This window comes from Corythoichthys intestinalis, chromosome 7 (genome assembly GCF_030265065.1).
Source record: "Corythoichthys intestinalis isolate RoL2023-P3 chromosome 7, ASM3026506v1, whole genome shotgun sequence".
Lineage (NCBI taxonomy): Eukaryota > Metazoa > Chordata > Actinopteri > Syngnathiformes > Syngnathidae > Corythoichthys > Corythoichthys intestinalis.
The window spans coordinates 42,343,884-42,363,492 of NC_080401.1; the positions used below are offsets into that span (position 1 = coordinate 42,343,884).

The 19,609-nt window shown below is 40.4% G+C and overlaps 1 protein-coding gene across 1 annotated transcript in view; it reads right to left on the minus strand.

The window, feature by feature from the left end:
- The window catches only part of atp8b3 (ATPase phospholipid transporting 8B3), a 67,198-nt gene extending 58,471 nt beyond the window's left edge, over positions 1–8,727 (minus strand). Inside the window, exons 1-3 of the mRNA XM_057841184.1 lie at positions 8,677–8,727; positions 762–853; positions 502–615 (exon numbers count right to left, since the gene is read on the minus strand). Coding sequence (XP_057697167.1) covers positions 502–615; positions 762–853; positions 8,677–8,701 — 231 coding nt within the window. The 5' untranslated portion in view covers positions 8,702–8,727. The remainder of the gene's footprint in view (positions 1–501; positions 616–761; positions 854–8,676) is intronic.
- Positions 8,728–19,609: the final 10,882 nt, after the last annotated feature.

Sequence of the window (19,609 nt, forward strand, 5' to 3'; positions counted from 1 at the left end):
ATGCGAAATGATAGACTTATTAGTTAACAGCCGCCATCTTAAAGCAGTAGACTTCTCAGGAAGGCTCTGTTGTAGAGAACCTTCCTTGCGAACCTAAGTAACTTTTTATCTAAGATATTCCTAAATCAGCAAAATCTTGACTTGAATCCATCTTTGAATGATGAAACAGTTTTAAAACTTTCACATGTCCAAAGTAGACAGAAAGGAACTAATGCAATAACACTAATGCAATAACGGGAGCAATTTTAACAGCTTTAACAACTTTAACAGTTGATTCACTACTTTAAATGACTTCCAAACATAACAAAGGTTACTATGTTTTGTTTATGAAAGGCAACACCAGTTACTTTGCCAAATAACTAATTACTCTTACATTCAGGTAACTGAATTACTAACTCAATTACTTTTTAAGAGAAGTAATTTGTAACTGTAATTACTTTTGAAAAGTAAGATTCTGTAACTAAATCCTTTTTTAAAAGTAAGAATAGCAACACTGCTGACCTGCAACACCATCATGAAGAGGAAGTAGAGATTGGCGGCTCGCTGGAACTGCTCAAACAGATTCATCGGCAGGAAAGTGAGAGCTGTGTATTTGTAGCTGCGTACTTGATTGTCCTGGCAACACAGAATGGAAATCAAGACTTAATTGTAATTGGAACTCTTTCTTAGCTTTATTGCATCTGCTACATCTCTCATGTGTGAAATTGCTTGACACAATGTGTAAATTGTTGAAAATCAAGTCATTAAAAGAAAAATCGCACCGAGCAGCGGCCCCACCGGAAGCCCAGGAAGGATTTCTTCATCTGCCTCTTGTGGTAGTCACGCTGATTGGCCCTCACCTGCCATGTGAGACCTGAGAGTACACGTCAATTCGTGTTGTAACATCTTCACATGTGTTAACATCACGAGAATCTCTCGAAGGGATTCTACGATTCCACCACCAAAAGGAAACCACTAATGACTCAAGGTATCTTCAGATGACATATGAGCCGGCAGTACAAGGCATTCATTAGGCTAAAATTGTGGTTCTGTACAGATCCGTGCCGCCCATAAGGCAATTTAAGCAACCGCATAAGGGCGCACCAGCGTCCAAAAAGGCGCCAAGAAAAGTATTCAAATAATATTTGATGAAAGCAGTATTCAAAAAAATCATACAAAACCATAAAACAAAAGAACAACAAAACCGTTCATAAGAAGTCTTTAAATAATAATGAAATCATTTTTCTAGTGTGCCTTCTGCCCGTTTCACTTTTTCCTATGATGCGATAACTTCACCACTGACCCTAGTCTCACCACCCAGCAGACCAGCGAGCTACCTGAATCTGCTAATTTTAGCCTCCGCAGTTGAGCGACGTTACGGTGACAAGTTGACTTCATGAAAAGACAAAAGCCCTTGGGGTCAGAAGAAAAAGAAAGAAGACAGCAAAGACGTGAAGAAAAACAGAGGTTTGTTGTGATGATTTTTTTCAACAGCATAAGCACGTAGACTTAGCGTAACTGCAAGCTAGCGGTTATTTACATAGAGCTTATATGACTTGGTGCTAAAGCAAAATTATACTGTATCATTAGCCAGGCTGTTGTTTTAGAAATATTTTCACTATTCAGCCAGCTGTGGATTAGTTTCAGTTAAATTTACTCCCCCTCCAATTTTAGAGAAATTTGGACAAAGTGTATGGGAGACTAAAATTGTCTTGCTTATTTTCATGCGATGTGAACCACTTTTACCTTGTGTTAAATTGTGCTTTTCAAATAAATGTGCCTTGCCTACAAGTGCCAAGGTTAAATAAATAAATACACCATTAAATATGGAATTAATAATTTCAACGTTCTGTGGTATGGGGGACTAAAAGTGCCACAGATTTAAATGCAAACATGTTATTAAATTTGTCATTAATTCATTAAAATGGCGATCACATTCATGTAAAAACATATTCAATTTTTTTATTTATTTTTTGCTATCATATATTATTTAATTCATTATTATTGGATAGTCCTGTGTAGTTGCCGTGCTTCAAGAATTTATTTTCTTTTAACTACGCCCATCAAACATAGTGGCCGGATTCAGGCGCTATTATGGTTATGTTATGCTGGTTTCACAATCAACAGCTATTTGACTAATATAATGTAACATTCCACTTTTTCTCTTTGTAGATGCTCTTCTGAAATGTTTTCATTCTACCTCTGTACATCCTGGGCCATCTTTTACAGCAAACTTATCCACATCAGCACCAAGTCCAAGCCCACCAAGTCCAGGAAAGTGCACCTTTGAAAACAACTCTCATATGAAAGTGCAATAGATGCTTTTGCATCAGTGAAGACAAGGTGAGTAAGTTTATAAGTCAAGGTGAAAAAAAAAATTGAATTTTAAAGTGTTCTATGTGTCTTTATATAGGTTTGTGTGGGTGGGTTTTAATCATATTGTAATAACAATTGTAATTTGTTTAATGCATTTGGTTTAGAAGCGTTTTCATTGGTGCTTTTGAATAGTTATTACAGCATTTTTCTTTTAATTTCTACACTTGTTCGTTGTCTTTTTTTATATAATAAATTACAAAGAGAGAATGTGCTTTTTCAGTGTGAGTGTTTAAATATATGTGGTGAAAAAAGAGGGGGGGGGGCAATAAATATGTTGCCTAGGGCACCAAATTGGTCAGGAACGGCCCTGGTTCTGTAGGTTTTGGTGGATAATTTGGCGACTGCACATCAAAAATGCGGACAACCATGCCAATAAGGCAAACTGTAAATTAAACAATTAACTCATTTGCTGCCTTTGACTATGGCTACTAAGTCCAATTTAAATCAAATTGGAGGTCTGACAGTTATCGTTTAGATTTGACACAGATATCCACTGTCATTTTTGTGTTCAGTTTTTTCATGTGTTTTATATACATGTATAGAGTAAATATATGGATTGCACCTGTCACTACCCGATTGTGACAGGCGACAGGATTGTAACGGATTGCTACAGTGCATGTTCAAATCAACGTCACTTCCTCTCGAGCGTTGACAGCAGATGCAGATATACGCTGCTGGCCAAAAGTATTGGCACCCCTGCAATTCTGTCAGATAATGCTCAATTTCTCCCAGAAAATGATTGCAATCACAAATGCTTCGGTAGTAATATCTTCATTTATTTTGCTTGTAATTAAATAACACAAAAGAGAATTAAAAAAATTTCAATCATTATCATTTTACTCAAAACTCCAAAAATGGGCCGGACAAAAGTATTGGCACCCTCAGCCTAATACTTGGTAGCACAACCTTTAGACAAAATAATTGCGAACAACCGCTTCCGGTATCCATCAGTGAGTTTCTTACAATGCTCTGCTGGAATTTTAGAAAATTTTTCTTTGGCTAATTGCTCCAGGTCTCTGAGATTTGAAGGGTGCCTTCTCCAAACTGCCATTTTCAGATCTCTTCACAGGTGTTTTATGGGACTCAGGTCTGGACTCATTGCTGGCCACTTTAGTCTAGTGCTTTTTGAAGCGTGTTTTGAGTCATTGTCCTGCTGGAAGACTCATGACCTCTGAGGGACACCCAGCTTTCTCACACTGGGCCCTACATTATGCTGCAAAATTTGTTGGTAATATTCAGACTTCATAATGCCATGCACACGGTCAAGCAGTCCAGTGCCAGTGGCAGCAAAGCAACCTCAAAACATCTGGGAACCTCACCATGTTTGACTGTGGGGACCGTGCTCGTGCCACCACAAAGACTGGGTGTTTTTGTAGCCATGTTGCAGCTGTGTTATGGAAGGTATGTTCTTCCTATCCCTGCATTTTCATGTATCCGGTAAAGCTAAAATCTTTCGCATGAAACCACTTGTTGCCTTTGCTGGACTGGGAGACGGTGGCTCGTCTTGCGGCGGACCGTAAGCTCGATCCTGAGATCCAACTCCAAGCCTTTTAACTGCAGCAACTTTGAAATACGCTACTGGAGCTGGAATTACTGAGGACAATGAGGGAAAGCCCATCTGGAGGTCGTAATGTCGGGTGAAAGTTTGGCGAGACTCCAGAGCTCTGCTGTCTGATATAACATTCTCGTATGCTATTTTTCTAACAATTTTATAAATTGTGATTTATTGACCTGTTTTGCACGTGCACCAATCGCTTTAAATAAAACAAAAAATGGAATGATGTTGTCCAAATGTTTTATTGCGATCAATACCTGCAATAAAACAGAATGGCATGCTATTTTTGTTTATATGTACATAACTTCTAGTATTTCATTGTAACAACAAAATCCGTGTCCGCCCTTCTGCATTCGGCAAATGTAATATTTGTAATGTCACCTCATTTTGGTCACTCAAGTGGCGTAGCGTGGCCAGACTGACAGTTTGTTATAATTTTGTCCAGGAATGTGCAATGAAGTGATAAGAGTTCACGCACAGCACAGAACGTCTCGGAGTCTCATCTATGGCGTGCCGAATCAATTTTTGGGAGATTCCGTGGGTTCCTCTGGTTTGATTTTGCAGTTTTAACTTTGTCAACACATTGCTTACTTCAACCGCAATTCATGTTCTTCTTCAAAACCGGAAGTTCGGAGCGGGCATTTTCCAAGATGACGCCGTCCATATTTCGCTAAGGAAACTTGTCTATACACACACAAAAAAAAGTTTTTTTTTTTTTTGGGGGGGGGGGGGGGGGGGACAAAATTTGATGGCAGATATTTACAGAAATATCCACTGTGCTACTTGCTTTTTCTTATTGTATATATTTTGTTCACAACAATTTTGCAGTCTATGGCAATGTTCAACTCAAGCAACAATACATCTACAGTCTACAATATCTTTGCACCAAGTTCCAAATTCCTTTTTTTGAAGACACAATATGAAAACGACCTACCCCAATTGCTCTATGTCTTTAGGGTACCGCATTTTTTGGACTATAAGTCACAGTTTTTTTCATAGTTTGGCTGGGGGTGCGACTTATACTCTGGAGTGACTTATGTGTGAAATTATTAACACATTATGATATCATTTCACATGTTATTTTGGTGTTTTGGGGTGACACTGATGGTTTGGTAAACTTCTTAGCAAGTGTTTTTATGCTATAGTTTAGAGCTGAAATGAATACTCGAGCAATTCCAGTAACTCGAGTTTAAAAACTGATCCGAGTAATTTTATTCACCTTCAGGAATCGATTGATTTTGCCAGCTCTAAGCATCCCGTTTTGCCCGGACTACTTTTAATGCGGGACAACGTGCTGACGTCACGTGCGTAGAGGAAGAAGCAATATAAAATAAAATAAAATAAACTTACCGCAGCCGACAGGCGCTACAAACTATGCCGACGTTGCTAAAAACTACGCCCGTATGATGCTAGTTTGGTAGCAGGTAGTGTCCGATGCGTCTCATAGGTATCGCATGCATTTAGGACTAGATGCGAAATGACAGACTCGGCCGCGTTTGGGCAGCGTTAGTAAACAGCCGCCATCTTTAAGCAGTAGACTTCTCATCGCTAATAAATATAACGTTACTGTCACATGCTCACGTAACGTTAGCCCTTCGGAGGGCTAGGTTTCTATTGTTTATGACCACTGTTGATGCGTGGCTAACGTGTCTTACATACAGGCTTTATTTAAGCTGTAAAAACACAGCGCTGTAGAGTGATGAGGGTGTAAAATTAAAACATAATAAAGCTAACTGTCAGTTTTAGCTCAGTAGTCATTGCTGAATAAATGTGCTCCAATACAGCACGTATCATACATTTATTTTGAAGACTGCAAAAACTCAAAATCCTACCAGTACTTACAGTTTAGACTAACTTAAAACTTGACTTAAAAATAGCTTGACACAAATGGAAACTAAATTGAAACACGTGGGAAAAACACATAGCTTTGAAGTGATGTGTGTTATCAAGCGTAATTACATTTTTAGGTAAGAAATATGTTGTATATATATATATAAGGTCTAGAAGTTTTTTGAGTGAAAGCAGCGAATTTTTTTTCTAGTCACATCTTAGATGCAATTGTTGGCTGTTTTCAACAATGTACATCGAAAATAAAGACATTGATTGACTGAAAATGGTTCAATATTGGATTAAATGTCTTTTTATCTCATGTATATGTATAAATGTTTTATCCAATTGCTCGATTAATCGATGGAATTTTCAGTCGATTACTCGATTACTAAAATATTCGATAGCTGCAGCCCTACTATAGTTATCTGAATAACTCTTAATAGCTATGTTACGTTAACATACCGGCCACGTTCACATTTAGTTGTTCAAGCATCATGTAACATTATCATACTGTACACTTATTCAGCATGTTGTTCTATATTTTATTTTTATTCTAAATTGCCTTTTAAGATGATATATCTGTTCTATGTGTTGGATTTTATCAAGTAAATTTCCCCCCCAAAATTCAACTTATACTCAGGTGCGACTTATAGTCCGAAAAATACGGTAATTAAAAAAACAAAAAACAAAAGGAGTGTTGGAGTGGTCATAAAATTTGCTAAAATTGAGCAAAACTGTAAAACGTTGAATCGCTACTGTTCGCAGCCATGCTGTTAGTGTAAGTACTGCACATCAACTACTGACGACGGATATGACAGAAAACACAAACAAGGCTGAAAAAGCAGTTTCTGCTCTTGCACCCCTCTTTAAAATAAACTGCTGTTTTTTAAGCCAAAAGAACTATATTGTGTTTGATAGAACAATATGTCTATTTGCTGCCATCGCAGATTCATGGCGCATTAATCCCCCAAACTATTTTTTATTTGTACGTTTTACCCTGGAATCCCCCATTTACAGACGTCGCGCAACCGCTTTGGTTTCAACCTAGCCATAAAAAGAAGGTAAGTAATCGTATTTATTATTCGAAATGTCTTTCATTTTTAGCTTAGAATCATTAATTGATGTCTAATATTAATGTAAGCAGGAATTGTGTCATTATTCTAATTTGATTATTGGTGTTTTTGCTCATTTCAATTTATTTAATTTATATAGGCTATTATTTATTTTATTATGCATTTGTTTTCATATGTGATGCAGTGTTTATTTAATTCAATATTTATGTTGTATAATTTTAGTTCCCATTCGAATATTTGTTCCTCTAGGTTGTGTTGTCAGAGGACGTGTTTAGGTGGAACACAGAGTTCCTGGTGCCGCACTGCGAGAATAAAGACACAGACTGTCCTGCCGTGTCGGTCATTATTTTAGTAGAGAAGACGGAGTAAATGCACCACAACATAAAAACTGTAACCCGATCAACCCACAGCTCCACAGGCACGGAAAGTAAGGGTTACATTAAGTTAAAAAAAAAAGGCTTCAAAAAATTCTTCACTCACATATTTTAAACTTTTAAACAAATTACGTCACGATGAAAAAAATTGGCGTCTGTAAATATGTAACGGATATCTACCTCATAACTATCGCTTAACTTTATGTTTTTTTCGTTACTGCCGCATTTTCCCCAATATTTTTGATGATAATCGATCCAAACTAAGAAAAATTGAAAAAAAAAACAAAAAAACTTGTAAAAGGGTAAATGTATCAAAATGAAAATCGCAACCACTCCTTGATGTCTGCGATTTTTGCATTGCAACCCTTGTTATATTACCATGTTCCACCCGTAAAATCCCCCCGGAATCCGGCTGTGGCCATGGACATTTATGTCTTGACACTCGATGATACATGCTACATGGAGTTTTTGGATCGAAACAAGGTAAGTAAGTAATAATATCTCGTTAAAGTAAATGAAATTTTATTGTCATCATCATCAGTATCAATGACAATCATTGGCAACTACAAAATGTGATATGATTTGCCCGAAGGAAGTGAAGAAGAAGACAAAGGCGGACGGGATGAAGCATATGCTTATCAGTTTCCCGTCCCCCCTACAACTAAAGGCGCACATTCAGACATGGTACATACATCAGATGGCCACAAAACTGTACAATAACACAATCAACAATCTGGGTTTAGTAACTCAATGTCCAGTCAAGCAGCTCGATTAATTTCAGGGCGTACAAGGTTAAGGCGTTGTCATGTCCCTGACATTTTTGCATCTGTTTGCTGTGGAACATTTTGTTGTGGCTATGTGTGTGGCAAACGTGATTATGTGTTATCACAGCTGGTGTGAGTAGCGACTCAAAATGCTTTTCTTATAAGTCTCTTAAAAGGATACATTGCTAAGGTGTACATGGTGGCAACAATTGGCGCACAGAAAGGTCACTGTAAAAGTTTCATCAGACAAGAATGTCTGAGAAAATCAAACAACATGTTGTAAATCATGGCGTCTTTAATTATGCTCTGGCGTGCTCTCACGTACAGTTAGGGTTTTGCAGTTTTTTTTTTTTTTTTTTAAATGCCCTCCAGTTCCAATTTTTTCTTCCCCTAGAAAATTTAGATTTTAAGCTTTCCAATGATATATCACACATGCATATAGGACAATTTTGAAATTTTGCCAAATTGGGGGTTTCAGAGTGGAACTTCAAGTCACCTGAGTGTTTTCCGCCATATATTGAATTGATGAATATTGAATTATGTTTTTCCCCATTAAGCAGATCATGAATATATAGGCAGAAATGTAAAAAAAACAAAAAAAACAAATGGCTTTGTTTGTACATGGCGGTATTATTAAAAGCAGTTAGGTGTAAAACATCAGGGTCCCTGTTAAAATATAGACCACACATCAAAAGCTATCCGATCCATACCAAGCTGAAACATACCTGATTCCGTGCTGTCCTTATCCATGACGATGAGCTGTTCATGAAAGTGTACAGTCCGTGCTGTAAGGAGACAAAAGAAACACCTTCTGATTATCTTGGTTATCTTGTAACTCATTACATCGCGTTTCCATGCCGACACAAGACGGGAGACTTCTCTACGGTGAATGGTTTGTAAATGACTATCCACTGTGAAAGCTTGCCTCAGGCACAAATCTGAAATCTTTTAAAGAAGTTTGCCCAGTATGAAAACAACACATCCGTACGTGTTTACCTGTTGTGAAAACTACGACTCATCAGCATGGCTACAGCATAATTGAAAGCATCGTTGACATGCTTTTTAGCGCACACATCCCTTCTTTCTCTCCTCTCAAACAATAGTGATATAACATAACCACACCCATGTCGCTCCCAGGTGTGACCTGCATCGCATGCACCTCCCATTCACCTTACACCTGGGAAAAGAGCAAAGGAGGAGAGGGGAGACAGAAGCCTGTTACTGTTGTTAAACTACTTTATAAATGTACAAAATATATTGTAGATTAAAAGAGATATTTTACAAAACAGGATTTTTTTAAAACTACAAATGTCTGATGGTGTATTTGTGAGAGTGCTCCATACTTGCCCTGCACAACACATTCATGAGTCGGATCATTTTACAGGTGTAATATGACACAAAAAAAAGCTTTACATGCTGTGTGTGAGTCAGAAGCAGCTGTGTTTGAATGTACTACCACACTTGAATGAGAAAAAGACTGGGTGGCTCACCATTGGAAAGCATTTATAATTATAATAAAAGATCATTCTTTTTCTAATCAGAAAGTGACATCAATAGTCATTGTCATTTTAGGATACAAAGGTATATTTGAAGTTACAAAGAATTATAGTATCTGGACATGTTAATTTTAGCAGAGTAAAATAAATATTCACTGTTATTCAGTATTTATTTATTCTACTTCTCAATCAAAATCTCAGTTGGATATCCATCTCATTTAAAATGCAGAAACACGTTTTTTGTTGTTGTTTTCTTTAAAAACATCTCAAAATCTGGTACAAAACAGGGTAGTTGTTCCCCAACCCAGAGGTTTGATTGCCTTGAAGGTGGAAAAGCGCTCTACAAGTGTTACTCCAGTTGTCAACTCCAAAACATACATAGTTTATATTGTAGTGACTACACGTTGATCCATCTTGAAACTAAATTTTTGTCAAACTATCATTTGAAAGTGCATATTATGACAGCAGGGCAGATAACAAAAAGTGGTATTTTGTATAGGGTTGCCGCCTTTCAGAAATAGAAATAGGGGACACCCCACCCCCACTCCCCTGCACCCAAAGTCGTGCAGGCGACACATAAAAAGGGATATCCCCAAAACTGCATAAAATGCATAGAAATGTATCTATTTATATATATTCCATATTGGTTCAATACGGAACGCAAATTTAAATTCCCAATTCGGAATGATTCCTTATTTCAAAGGACAGGTGGCAAGCCTGATTTGGTATGTGGCAAAATGGGTTTGGGCATGTGGCATTTTTATTTGTAAGTGGCAAAATGGATTTTGGTATGTGGCATTTTTATTTGGTTTGTGGAATTTTTTTGGTATGTGACATTTTTTCTCTGGTACATGGCAAAACGGATTTCGGTATGTGGTATGTGGCAAAATGGACTTTGGCATGTTTTTTTGGTTTGTTTTTTTTGGTATGTGGCAAAATGGAATCATGGTATGTGGCATTTTTATTCGGTTTGTGGCATTTTTTTGGTATTTGGCAAAATGGATTTTGGTATGTGCCTTTTTTTTGGGGGGTATGTCGCAAAATGGCTTTTGGCATGTGGCATTTTAATTTGGTATGTGGCAAAAGGATTTTGGTATTTTGCATTTTTTTGGGGTACAGTATGTTGCAAAATGGATTTTGGTATATGGCATTTTAATTTGATATGTGGAATTTTTTTGTATGTGTCAAAATGGGTTTTGGTATGTGGCATTTTTTTGGTATGTTGCAAAATGGCTTTTGGCATGTGGCAAAATGAATTTTGGTGTGTGACATTTTTCAGTATGTGGCATTTTTTTGGTATGTGGAAAATGGATTTTGGCAGGTTGCATTTTTGTAGTCTGCGGCAAAACGGCTTTTGGCAAGTGGCATTTTTTTTTTTGTCATGTGGCAAAATGGATTTTGGTATGTGGCATTTTTATCTGGGGTATGTCGCAAAACCGATTTTGGTATTTGGCATTTTTTAAAGTATGCGGCAAAATGGATTTTGGCATGTTGCATTTTTTGGGGGGGTACGTGGCAAAATGGATTTTGGCAAGTGGCATTTTTTTGGGGGGTACGTGGCAAAATGGATTTTGGCATGTGGCATTTTTATTTGGTATGTGGCAAAATGGATTTTGGTATGTGGCATTTTTATTTGGTATGCGGCAAAATGGATTTTGGAATGTTGTATTTTTCTGGGGTATGTGGCAAAATGGATTTTGGAATGTTGTATTTTTCTGGGGTATGTGGCAAAATGGATTTTGGTATGTGGCATTTTTATTTGCTATGTGGATTTTTTTTTTGGTATGTGGCAAAATGGATTTTGGTATATGGCATTTTAATTTGATATGTGGAATTTTTTTTGTATGTGTCAAAATGGGTTTTGGTATGTGGCATTTTTTTGGTATGTTGCAAAATGGCTTTTGGCATGTGGCAAAATGGATTTTGGTGTGTGACATTTTTCAGTATGTGGCATTTTTTTTGGTATGTGGAAAATGGCTTTTGGCAAGTGGCATTTTTATCTGGGGTATATCGCAAAACCGATTTTGGTATTTGGCATTTTTTTAAGTATGTGGCAAAATGGATTTTGGCAAGTGGCATTTTTTGGGGGGGGTACGTGGCAAAATGGATTTTGGCATGTGGCATTTTTATTTGGTATGTGGCAAAATGGATTTTGGTATATGGCATTTTTATTTGGTATGTGGCAAAATGGATTTTGGTATATGGCATTTTTATTTGGTATGTGGCAAAATGGATTTTGGTATATGGCATTTTTATTTGGTATGTGGCAAAATGGATTTTGGAATGTTGTATTTTTCTGGGGTATGTGGCAAAATGGATTTTGGTATGTGGCATTTTTATTTGATATGTGGATTTTTTTTTGGTATGTGGCAAAATGGATTTTGGTATGTGGCATTTTTTTGGTATGTGATAAAATGGATTTTGGTATGTGGCATTTTTTTTAAGGTAGGTGGCAAAATGGATTTTGGCAAGTGGCATTTTTTTAGAATGTGGCAAAATGGCTTTTGGCATGTGGCAACATAGATTTTGGTATGTGACTTTTTTTGGTATGTGGCATTTTTTTGGTATGTGGAAAAATGCATTTTGGCATGTTGCATTTTTGTAGTTTGTGGCAAAAAATGACTTTTGCCAAATGGCATTTTTTGATATGTGGCAAAATGGCTTTTGGTATGTGGCATTTTTATTTGGTATGTGGAAAAAAGGATTTTTGTATGGGGCGTTTTTTTGGTATGTGGCATTTTTTTACATCTGCCATTTTTTTTTGGTATTTAGCAAAATTGATTTGGTATGTGCCATTTTTTTGTATGTGGCAAAATTGAATTTGACATATGGCATATTTTTTTGGTATGTGGCAAAATGGATTTTGGTATGTGGGATTTTTATTATTATTGTTTGGGGGGGAGGGGGGGTGTAGCATTTTTTGGTATTTGACATTTTCCGCAGGCCATGCACGTCCATGCCATAGAAGGCTACGCATGTCCAAAATTTCCATTAATTTTAAATGCAGAAAAACATGCATGGCTGTGATTTCTGATCATACACTTACCATTACAGCGCATTGACATTCAACTGGCACAAAAAAAACAAAAAACAAAAAAATGCCACATGCCAAGAGCATAATTCTAATTCTAAAATTCTAATTCTAAATCTCTCTAATATGAAGCAGGAGCGTATTTCTGCAGTGTGGTGTCAGTCTGACATCTAGTGGCAGTCAATTAGAATTACATTAGGAATACCAACTAGTCAGTACTGTTGCTGAGATTAAAGTTTAAATTATGCTTTTAAAAAAATACCGTTTGAATAATAATAATAATAATAATAATACCTGTAAGATTCTCCACAGTGTTACTGTTAGTATGAGAATGGAGCATACTGTATTCGTGAGAGCGACCCAGGTTCACATGTAAGGTAATGCGAGGGACGGGAGGCAGGCTCGTCACATTCTTGAAGCAGCCATTGAAAGGCTGACGCACCTTTGGTTTAAACTCTCAAAGAAAATGACTACTCCATTGAAGAAAACAATGAAAATATTTCAAAAAGCCCACAGTATGATACAGTGCAGTTCAACACTACTGCAATCAACAACCACAAAACAAACATTTAAATGTAAAACCTTTCAAAAAAATGCGCCGTGTTTTCTTTGTTAAACAGAGCAATGATGTCAGCAAGCCATCCCAGTTCAAATGGACTGGACGTCTATTGCCGTCAATAGTGGATTAGTGATGAAACAGCTTTGAAACTGGTAACTCATTTGCCATGGACAGAAATAGATATTTATTACAAAAGGAAGAGGGAAGAACAAGGGCGTAGGTTTGGTCTCAACATTAGTTGGGACGATATAACAGCATAAACTGCATGTACACTTTTTGCTGGGGACGGGACATTAATAATACCAAACAGATTGGATGATTGGGAGTCAGAGCTACATTTCTCACAAACATGAACCTAACTAATTGACAGGCTAAATGATCAATGCAAAATAAATATGTATTGACTTGTACAAACTTTCATATGTATTGGTTCAGGTGAAACACAGCCCGATTTAAACCTTTGTTTTCAAAAACTACTAAAGAAACATTTTGAAAACTTCCAGAATAAATGTCTGGATTATATTAGCAAATTAAAATTGCAATATTTGAACGCAAATTATATCAACATACAAATAAATACGCGCTTGTTTATAATTTCTGAACTATCCAGGAATGCGAAAAAAATAAACATTTGTTTTAAGACCACTCAACATTGTCTAAATAAATACATCTAACTGAAAAAAAAAAAAAAAAAAAACCTTATTTAAATAATTTTTAAAAAACTAATAAAAATGGAGCCTTCCTTCAGGTGAAACACTACTGCTTTTGTCCACAAGCAACGCTAAACACAACAAAAAATGAAAACTTTTAAAGTTTTTAAAAGGTCTGCATAAACTGCAAATTAAAATAAAAACTAAACAATGTAGAAAATAAATAAATAAATGCGTACATTAAATGGTTTTATTTGTTTGCGTTTCCTGCACTTTCAGCAAGAAAAAGGGGTAAATTTAAGTCTGAACATAAATGAGAATAATTCACTAAATAATAATGGTAGAGTCAATTCTATCCATACAACATATGCAAAGAATACCTAAATGACCACTATAACTGAAGTCAATATATAATGCAAATTAGGTTGCTTAAAAGTTGAATTTGAACATCCTCAAAAGTTGGTAGTATTTTGTCCCTATACGGTCCTTATGCAAACCTACACCCTTGAGGAAGAATAAATGCTTATTTTCTGCAATTAATGTCAACCCTTTTAACTCATTGGCTGCCATTGACAGCAATCGACGTTTATTACAGAAGCAACCAGGAAGAAGTAATGCATATTTTTTCTGCAATTAACATCAATTAATAATGATTAATCAATAATTCCAAAATGTAATGTTGAAGAGAGTTGAGGAAAAATGTTTTGTTAGATGATTTATTATACCAAATTAGTATTAGACTACCATTTTGTGGCACATACATAAAAGAAAATAAGCAAATACAACCTTTTTAACTCAATAGCTGCTATTGACAGCAATAGACCTTTCTTACAGAAGGAACCAGGAAGAATAAATGCATATTTTCAGCAAATAACCTCAATTAATCATGATTAATCAATAATTCCAAAACCCAATGATAAAGTGAGTTGAGGATATATTATTTCTTAGATGACTTGGTACTGGACCCCCTTTTGTGGATATAAGCAAATACAACATTTTTACCTCATTTGCTACCATTTGCAACCAGGAAGAAGAAATGTATATTTTCTGCAATGAACTTCAGTTATCCGCAATTAACCCTGAGAGCAGACCGATGTTGAATAAACATTGATTTTCCATCAAAATCATCAGTATGGTTGACATTGAAATTTTTGACAATAAACAATGTTGAATCAACATTGCAAATACTGATGATACCTGACAGTGATGTTGAAACAACATCGTTCGATGGTGTGTCAGGCGATGGTTGGGTTAACATTGTTTGATGGTTGATAAAATAATGTTGACAAATAGTTGATATTTGATTGACCGTAAAATATGATTGAAAAGTCATCAAATTATGGATGAGCGGTAGTTATGGCCAAAAAGTGGTTGTGTTTGTGGTTGACTGGGAAGACGGTTTATCACGTCAAACAAACTCCACTGTAAACACCTTATCTAAGGATGGCCATATTTAAAGGAAAGCCTGTTGCTTGTCTTCCGAGCCTTTATCAACAATTATTTCTTTCGGTAGAATAAACCACGTTTGTCATCAAAGTTGTATATAAAACGGTTTGCCTGACACAACATGACAAAGTTGCAGAAATTGTAAGAAACGGTGCATTTTCTGTAATTGGCATACAGGCCAAGACAGACTTAGCCTGGATGTTAGCTAAGTAGAACTTTGTTCAGGCAAATGTAAATCTTTTTCTAATTAAAGCGCTAAAATCATTAGATATTACACAATCGAGCCTTGATAGACAGCCCAGCAATTTTTCCGTCGTAGCTAGCTAACTAGCTAGCTCCATTCCGACATGTTGTTAGGGCCTCAGCCCCTCCCTCCTGAACCCTGGCCCACCTTGGGCAGGTGTGAGTGTTTTTGATTTGCAGGTTGGACGCCAGACGGGTGGAGCGGCCACAGCTGCTGGCAATGACAATCAGCCATCTTCATAAGCCAGTGGACGCCACCACCTCGTCGCCCGATCAACTAGTCTGTTTTACCACGTCAGTTGTGTCTCGCGTACTTAATTATTTATCTGATCCCCGGCTCACGACTTTTCTCTTCTCGCCCCAGGTCCTGACTTTGCGCGCCCCTATCGGATCCCACGCCTGCCTTCCTTCCGAGCTTCCACACCCCGCGTCGGCTCAGCTACACCGAGCAGAACAATTTACGCCCGCCACGTTATTGTTTGTGCTCGCCAATAAAATATTATTCGCCACAACCCCTGCTTGTCTGCATTTGGATCCCCTCTCGTCGCACACCCTAACAGATTGATCGGGCCACGATGGATCCCGCAGACAACCCCACTGGCTCGCCCACGTCACTCCGAGACCACCACCAAGCCATAGAATTACTCTTCAATAAGGTAACAGACATTTCCCAATCACTCCAGGCCATACAAGCAGAACTCACACCCATTCTTCAGGCACGATTAGCCCCACGTCACACCGCCGCACCTCCGAGCCACATGCCCGCATCTAACGCGGCGTCACCTTCTACGAGCCGTGAACCTCACGTCCCCGCACCCGCTCCTTACGACGGAAACCTTGGTGCATGTCGGGCCTTTTTGGTCCAATGCAGCCTGGTTTTTGAACAGCAGCCGTCCATGTATCAGGGGGAAAAAGCAAAAATCGCCTACCTCATCGGCTCCCTTCGGGGTGTGGCGCTGAATTGGGCATCCTCTGTATGGGAGCAGGGTTCCGCGGTGTGTGCCTCGTACTTCCGCTTTACCGAAGAGATGCGCAAGATTTTCGACCACCCCGTCCGCGGCAGGGAGGCCGCCAGTCGTCTCATGTCCGTTCGACAGGGAACACGCAGCGTCGCCGAGTTCTCAGTTGAGTTCCGGACGTTAGCCACAGAGAGCCGCTTCAACGACGAAGCACTACAGGCCGTGTTTGCCAGTGCCTTGAACGAGTCCCTCAAGGACCTAATGGCCACCCAAGAGCCGCCAAATTCGCTGGATGACCTCATACACAGGGCGATTTGTCTGGACAATCGACTTCGTGAACGCCAACGACAGCGTCGCGAACAGCCTGCCGCACCACTTCCTCTTTCCCCGGTCTTTTGGCCGGCCCCGCCTCCAGCCCATGCCGCGACATCGCCACCTGCTGCTCGTGCCGAGTCGGTGCAGTTTAGGCGCACCAGGCTGACTCAGGAGGAGCGCTCACGTCGGTATGCAGAACGCCTATGTATATATTGTGCGAAAAGTGGGCATTTTCGACACAACTGTCCTGTGCGTCCTAACTCGCCAATAGAAGGGGGAATAATGGTGAGTCACATGTCACACAGTTCTTCACGCCGGCTGCAGCTCACTGCGACGCTCTCCTGGAAGGGCCAGTCGCGCACAGTCACTGCCCTTGTGGATTGTGGGTCCGACGAGAATTTTATTGACCATGAACTGGTAACTCAACTCGGCCTGGTGACACGCCCACTCCCAGTGCCTTTAAAAACTACTGCACTGGATGGCAAACTTCTTTTTCATGTCAACCAACAAACAGAACCCATCAACCTCCTCCTATCTGGCAACCACCAAGAGGTCACCTCCTTCCTTGTCTTTGTATGTCCTCGCACACCCTTGGTCCTTGGGTTGCCATGGCTCAGAACACACAATCCCTCCATTGATTGGACCCACCCCAAGTTGACTACCTGGAGCCAATTCTGCCACACCAGTTGCCTGAAATCTGCTTTGGTGTCTGCAAGTCCGGTCCAGGACCTGGTGCAGCCAGACCTGTCCAAAGTCCCCAAGTGCTATCATGACCTCGGACAAGTCTTTAGCAAGGACCACGCCATGTCGCTTCCTCCACACCGCCCTTACGACTGTGCCATAGACCTCCTTCCTGGTGCTGCGCTTCCCAAGGGGCGGTTGTTCCACATCTCGCCACCAGAGAGGGAGGCCATGGAGAAATACATCACGGAGTCCCTAGCCAACGGCACAATCCGTCCATCCTCTTCCCCAGTCGGCGCAGGGTTCTTCTTTGTGGGCAAAAAGGACGGTGGCCTGAGACCCTGTATTGACTATAGAGCACTTAACGCTATCACCATCAAGAATAAATATCCTCTTCCGCTCATTGACTCCGCGTTCACCCCCCTCCATAGTGCCACCATTTTCACTAAGCTAGACCTGCGTAGTGCATATCACCTGGTCCGTGTCCGTGAGGGAGACGAATGGAAGACCGCCTTCAATACAGCACTGGGACATTACGAATACTTGGTCATGCCGTTTGGGCTCACAAACGCCCCAGCGGTATTTCAGAACCTGGTCAACGATGTCCTTGGGGACATGATTAATCGGTTTGTGGTCGTGTACCTGGACGACATACTGGTGTTCTCAAGTACCCCCACAGAGCATGAAAACCACGTCCGTCAGGTCCTACAACGATTACTCGAGAACAGACTGTTTGTGAAGGCTGAAAAATGTCAGTTCCATGTCCCAGAAACGGCATTTCTGGGCTACATTGTGGGCAAAGGGAACCTGCGGATGGACCCAGCCAAGTTAACAGCAGTACTGGAGTGGTCTCGCCCCACCGATAGAAAACAGCTCCAGCGTTTTCTTGGTTTTGCAAACTTCTACCGGAGGTTTATCCGAAACTACAGCCGGATCGTAGCCCCCCTTTCTGCCCTCACCTCCACTGCCATACCATTTTGCTGGTCGGACTCCGCCGACTCCGCCTTCAACGACCTCAAGAGGCGTTTTACCACTGCTCCAGTGCTCGTCCATCCCGACCCGTCTCTTCAGTTCATCGTGGAGGTCGATGCATCTGAGATAGGAGTGGGTGCAGTGCTATCCCAGCGTCAGCCAGCTGATGGCAAGGTACACCCATGTGCCTTTTTCTCCCGCAGATTGTCCCCCTCTGAACGCAATTACAGCATAGGGGATCGGGAACTCCTGGCAGTTAAGCTGGCCTTGGAGGAATGGCGCCACCACCTCGAGGGAGCACTACAGCCCGTCACTGTGCTAACGGACCACAAGAACTTGGAATACCTCAAGTCTGCCCGAAGACTGAACCCCCGACAAGCCAGGTGGGCCATGTTTTTCTGCCGATTTAATTTCACCATGTCTTACATCCCAGGTTCAAAGAACATCAAGCCCGACGCACTGTCACGCCAGTTTCAAGTCACCGAACCCCTGGGGGAACCTACGCCGATCCTTCCGCCGACCTGCTTCCTTGCCTCCATTGAATGGGAAATAGAAAGCAAAGTGAAGGAAGCCCACCGTGAGTATCCAGACCCACGAGAGGGTCCTCAAACTGACCTTTTTGTCCCGGAGTCACTCCGTTCCCAGGTGCTGGAGTGGGCTCACTCTTCCCGCTTGTTCTGCCACCCTGGCATACGGAGGACGCTGGCTGTGCTACGCCAGCGGTTCTGGTGGCCGACAATGCCAGAGGACACCAGATCCTACGTCCTGGCATGTACGATATGTGCTCGCAGCAAAACCACCACCAAGCCCAGCTCTGGACTCCTCCGCCCGTTACCCGTCCCAAGCCGTCCTTGGTCCCACATAGCCCTGGACTTCGTCACCGGTCTGCCTCCTTCCAAGGGAAACACTGTTATACTCACAATTGTGGATAGGTTCTCCAAAGCCGCCCATTTCATTCCCCTACGCAAGCTACCAACAGCCACAGAGACCACAACCCTGCTCACCACACATGTATTCCGTTTACATGGCATCCCGGTAGATATTGTCTCTGACAGGGGACCCCAGTTCACCTCACAGGTCTGGAAGGCCTTCTGTGCTGCCCTGGGCGTTGGCGTAAGCCTCTCCTCCGGTTACCACCCGCAGACCAATGGCCAGTGCGAGCGAACAAACCAACAGCTCGAAGCAGCCCTCCGTTGTGCCACCCAAGCTCACCCAAACACCTGGAGCGATCACCTGCCTTGGATCGAATATGCGCACAACTCCCTGCCAAATGCCTCATCAGGTATGTCTCCCTACCTGTGCTCCC